We start from the raw sequence: 5,595 nt of genomic DNA on the forward strand, positions 1-5,595 counted from the left end.
ATGTGTCAATAAGAGATCTATATAACTAGTGAAACAATGCATTACTTTAAATCATACATTAGAATAAGAGCCATTCAATATGTAAAATAGCCCTGGGGATTTTAATGTAACAGAATAGGAAACATTCAATGATACTGTTTCAGGTTCCACTTTGCAAATTACCATTGAGAAACTACCACTTGTGTAGTTTTATTTTAGTATCAGAGTGGAATATTCACAATTATCTGAACAAGTTATTAAAAATACTACTCCTAGATTTCTCAAAAAATTAAAAATAGAAATACCTTATGACCCAGCCATCCCACTACTGGGTATCTACCCACAGAACTTGAAATCAGCTATTCCAAAAGTCCCATGAACCCTTATGTTCATTGCAGCATTATTTACAATAGCCAAGATGTGGAAGCAACCTAAATGCCCACCAATTGATGACTGGATAAAGAAGATATGGTATATATATACAATGGAATACTACTCAGCCATGAAAAAGGATAAAATCGTCCCATTCACAGCAACATGGATGGACCTTGAGGGCATTATGTTAAGTGAAATAAGCCAGACAGAGAAAGACGAACTCTGTATGACTCCACTCATAGGTGGAAGTTAAACATAGAGACAAATAGAATTGATTGGTGGTTACCAGGGGAAAGGGGGGGTGGGGGGAGGGCACAAGGGTCAAGTGGTGCATCTACAACATGACTAACAATGTACAAATGAAATTTCACAAGGTTGTAAACTATCATAATCTTAATAAAAAGTTTTTAAAAAGCAAATAAGATACTACTCCTACACAGTTGTGTGAGGCTGCACTTTTTTTCATATACTTCAAACAAAATAACAGATTAAATGCAGAGCAAATATGAAGATCCAGTGGTCTTCTAATGAGACAGACAAGAAAGAGACTTGCAAAAATGTAAAATGTAAAAAGATCCACTCTTCTCATTACCTTGTCTATTTTGGGAAATAGTTATTTTTCATAAAACACATTTCTGTTAACTTGCAAGGGCTTAAGAATGTTATTCTAAAGAAATTAATAAAAGTATTGAAAAATGTTTATTCCTAGCGTGGTAAATATTGATAGATACAACCAACATAAACAAATTATCCTTGGGGTCCTCGCTAATTTGAAGACTGTGTGGATATCCTGAAACCAAAGTGCTGAGAATCGCTGACTCAGCCCCTGGGCCAGGACTCAGGGAGACGGTGTGACAAAGAGCTCTCGGTGCAGGAGGAGAGGGGTCAGGACAAAGTCCCAGGTCCCCAGACGTGGCTCTCAGGGTCTCAGGCCCGAGGGCGGAGTCTGGGGCGGAGCTCAGTGTTGGGGAGTCCCCGTCTCCTTGAGTTTGACTTCTCCCTCTCACAACCTGTGTCGGGTCCTCCCGCCTGGAGAGTCATGACGCGAGCCCAGTTCTCACTCCCATTGGGTGTGCGGTTTCTAGAGAAGCCAATCAGCGTCTCCGCTGCTCCGGGTTATAAAGTTGCCACCACTGTGGGGAACTCAGATTCTCCCCAAACCGCGATGATGTGGGTCATGGAGCCTCCAGCCTTCCTCCTCCTGCTGCTCTCGGGGGCCCTGACCCTGACCGAGACCTGGGCAGGTGAGTGCCGGGTCGGGAGGAAACGGCCTCTGCGGGGGGTGGAGCGAGGGGACCGCGCCGCGGGGGCGCAGGACCCCCGGGAAAGGCGCATCTCCGCGGACCCAGCCCCAGACCCGCCCAACGCGCCCACCTGGGCCCCGCCGCGTCCTGGCCCCTCTCCTTCCCTCCCCAGTCTCCTGCCCTCTCCTCTCACCTACTCGGGTCTCCCGCGCTTCTCCGGCCGCTGCCCCTTTTCCGTCTCACGACACCATAGCCCCCTCCCCCTCCCGGCCCCATCACCCTCGGACCCGGGACCCGCGCCGGGAGGAGGGTCGGCCGGGTCTCAGCCCCTCCCCGCCCCCAGGCTCCCACTCCATGAGGTATTTCAGCACCGGCGTGTCCCGGCCCGGCCGCGGGGAGCCCCGCTTCATCGCCGTCGGCTACGTGGACGACACGCAGTTCGTGCGGTTCGACAGCGACGCCGCGAGTCCGAGGATGGAGCCGCGGGCGCCGTGGGCGAAGCAGGAGGGGCCGCAGTATTGGGAAGAGCAGACGCGTACCGCCAAGGAAGCCGCACAGGCTTTCCGAGTGAACCTGAACAACCTGCGCGGCTACTACAACCAGAGCGAGGCCGGTGAGCGACGCGGGCCCGGGTCCAGGTCCCGACCCCCATCCCCACGGACGGGCCGGGGTCTCCCCGAGTCTCCGGGTCCGAGACTCACCCCGAGGCTGCGGGACCCGCCCGACCCCCGACCCGGGAAGAGCCGGCGGGGACTTTTCCGGGGTTCATTTTCAGTTTAGGTTTAATCGCTGCGGGGGACGGAGCGGGGGCGGGGCCGAGTGGTCTGGGCTGACCTCGGGGCGGGGTCAGGGTCTCACACCATCCAGGTTATGTATGGTTGCGACGTGGGGCCACACGGGCGCCTCCTCCGCGGGTACAGTCAGTACGCCTACGACGGCGCCGATTACCTCGCCCTGAACGAGGACCTGCGCTCCTGGACCGCGGCGGACACGGCGGCTCAGATCTCCCGGCGCAAGTTGGAGGCGGCCGGAGTGGAGGAGCGCTGGAGGAACTACCTGGATGGGGAGTGCATGGAGTGGCTCCTCAGATACCTGGATTACGGGAAGGAGACGCTGCAGCGCGCGGGTACGAGGGGCCGCGGGGCCTCCTGATCTCCCCTCCAAGCTGGTTTCCTACAAAGAGGGGAAATGGGATCGGTGTCAGAATATCCTTCCTCACAAAAGAAAGGAATCCACCCAGGTTTTCATGTTCTGTACTAAACACTTACCCAGAGAGCACGGCCTTGCCTAAAGGACAGTGAAGGAATCCAGTTTCTGCAGGAAGAGGAGGTGAGACCATGCCTGAAATCACCGTCGGTGGTTCCCTTTGACCCTGGCAGCCACCTTGTGAACCATGACTCTCTCTCTCAAGGCCTTGTTCCCTACCTGAGAACATCTTTGCGACTTTGACTCCGGTTTTTCTGAGTCATTCACCTTCCACCCAGGTCAGGAGCAGAAGTCTGTGTTCTCTTCTTTGGAGACCTGGAGTCTCCTACCCTGCACATTCACGTGGATTCTAGAACTTTCCAGGGGATAGGAGATTATCCCAGATACCCAAGTCCTGGCTGCTCACTGGGTTTTGTTCTTCCTCCTTCCAAACCAATTGTCCTGTCCGTTCTCAGGATGGTCACATGAGTGCTGCTTTGATGGCCCATGGAGGTAACTAAAAGTGTGAATTTTCTGAATCTTCCTCCCCAGAAGCCCCAAAGACACACGTGACCCACCACCGCATCTCCGACCATGAGGTCACCCTGAAGTGCTGGGCCTTGGGCTTCTACCCTGCGGAGATCACCCTCACCTGGCAGCGTGGTGGGGAGGACCTGACCCAGGACACGGAGTTTGTGGAGACCAGGCCTGCAGGGGACGGAACCTTCCAGAAGTGGGCTGCTGTGGTGGTGCCTTCTGGGGAGGAGCAGAGATACACGTGCCATGTGCAGCACGAGGGGCTGCCTGAGCCTGTCACCCTGAGATGGGGTAAGGAGGGAGCCGTGGGCTCAGAGCCTCTTGTCAGGGAAATCAGGAGCCCTTCTGGAGACCTTCAGCAGGGTCAGGGCTGAGGCCTGGGGGCAGGGCCCTCACCTTCCCTTCCCTTCCCTTCCCAGAGCCGCCTCCTCAGTCCATCATCTCCATCATTTGCATCATTGCTGGCCTGGTTCTCCTTGGAGCTGTGGTGGCTGGAGTTGTGATCTGGAGGAAGAAGCACTCAGGTAGGAGAGGGGTGTGGTCTGACATGTCTTGTCCCACTAGGGTGTTTCAAGCCCAGGTAGAAGTTTGTCCTGCCTGGTTAATGGAAAGTCCCATCCACAGGCACATGTGCTTTCCTAGTCTGGGACCCTGTTTGCTAACACTTACTCTTTAGTAAAGCACTTGTGAGAATGAAGGATAAATTTATCACCTTGATGAGCCTGGTGATGGGGACCTGATTCCCAGCAGTCACAGGACAGAGGAGATGGTGAGGGGAAGTCACAAGTCACAGGTCACGAGGGTGGGTGGTCCAGTCTCCACACATGTGCTATCGTCATGTTTCCTGATCCTGCCCTGGGTCTGTAATCACAGTTCTGGGAACTTCTCTGGGCTCCAGGACTAGGGGGTTCCTTTAGGACCTCATGGCCCTGCTCCCTTCCTGGTTTCTCACAGGATGTTTTCTTCCCACAGATGGAAAAGGAGAGAGCTACCGTGGAGTGAGTGTGCTGCCTGAGACCCTTTGATAGTGTAGACGGGAGCCCATGGGGGAGCTCACCCACCCTAGAGTTCCTCCTTTAGTCTCATCTCCTGTGGGCTCTGACCCCATCCTGTTTTGTTCTATCCCAGGCAGTGACAGTGCCCAGGGTTCTGATGTGTCTCTCAAGGCAGATGAGATTCTGGAGGCCTGAAGTGGGGAGATGCTGGGGTGGAGGGGCCTGAACTAGGTTATGGAGACTCTTTGATTGGGACATTCTGAGCATGTGGTGGGCTGTTCAGAATGTCACTAATTACAGTCAGTGACAAATTGTTCATAATTATTTTCTTCTATATCTTGAAACAGCTGCCTGTGGGGGACAGAGTGATGCAAGATTTGTTCCTGTCCCACCCTCATTGTGACTTAAGGAATCTCTGACTTCTGCTTCTGCAAAGGGCATCTGAGGGTGTCTGTGTTCCTATTAGCATAATATGAGGAAATAGGAAGACTAGTCTCTGCCGTGACCCCCTCCCACACTGACCTGTGTTCTGTCCCCTGATTGACTTTCCTGTTCCAGCAGACGTGGGGCTGGCTCCATCCCTGTCTTTACTTCATGTTGCCCTGAGCTGCAGCTTCTTCCTTCCTTATTGAGAATAAACATCTGGATATGAACTTGTTTTTTCAGATTCTTGCCATGAGGGATTGATGGGTTAATTAAAGAAGAAAATTCCTAAAATTTGAGAGGGGAAATAAATGGAGGCTCTGAGAACCTTCCAGAATCTGCCTGTTCACTGTGCTGAGTCTGTTGCAGGTGGCGACAGGAGAAGGCTGTGAGGAGCTGAGCATAAGACTGAGGCCTATGCCCAGTCGATGTTCAGTGCATTGTGGCCTTTGACATGGTGACTCCTTGGTGGGGACATCTTCTCTGCTTCTTTGTCCTTGTCCTTTCAGGAGAACCTTGTCCCACCAGGACCTGTGAGCACAGGGATTTGGACATCACCTGGGCCTTGTGTCTCCAGGACCAAGTGCAGGGCGGGCTTCATGTGGCTGGGTCAGCCTGGGCTCAGGCTTGGGTCCAGGCCTCAGCCCCCTTTTTGGGTGTTTATTTGTTGTTCCTTTGTTTCTGTAGCGGATTGTGCCTGTTCTTGTTCTTCTGTATAAGTTCTGGTCATTCTCCTCTGGGTGTCCCCCATCTCTGACAGCAGCAGGAGTCATTTGGTCTGTCATTGTCCCCAGAAGGCCAGGTGGCCCTGCACACGGGCATCTGTACTGTCCAGAGATGAATTTTCAAACTCGTCC

General features: G+C 53.1%; 1 protein-coding gene across 2 annotated transcripts; it reads left to right on the top strand.

The window, feature by feature from the left end:
* Window positions 1-1,465: 1,465 nt before the first annotated feature.
* On the top strand, window positions 1,466-5,077 carry LOC100051657 (7-51 putative nonclassical MHC class I antigen). Of its 2 annotated transcripts, XM_070245078.1 has the most exons (7): window positions 1,466-1,598; window positions 1,942-2,211; window positions 2,449-2,724; window positions 3,336-3,611; window positions 3,740-3,844; window positions 4,293-4,318; window positions 4,663-5,077. In XM_070245078.1, exons 1-7 carry the CDS (start codon window positions 1,520-1,522, stop codon window positions 4,732-4,734), a joined length of 1,104 nt encoding a protein of 367 aa, XP_070101179.1. In that variant the 5' UTR covers window positions 1,466-1,519; the 3' UTR covers window positions 4,735-5,077. The 2 variants fall into 2 exon arrangements, with proteins under 2 accessions (XP_070101179.1, XP_070101181.1); XM_070245080.1 differs by lacking the exon at window positions 4,293-4,318.
* The last annotated feature ends 518 nt before the right edge of the window (window positions 5,078-5,595 follow it).

This window comes from Equus caballus, chromosome 20 (assembly GCF_041296265.1).
Source record: "Equus caballus isolate H_3958 breed thoroughbred chromosome 20, TB-T2T, whole genome shotgun sequence".
In the NCBI taxonomy this organism is placed as follows: Eukaryota; Metazoa; Chordata; class Mammalia; order Perissodactyla; family Equidae; genus Equus; species Equus caballus.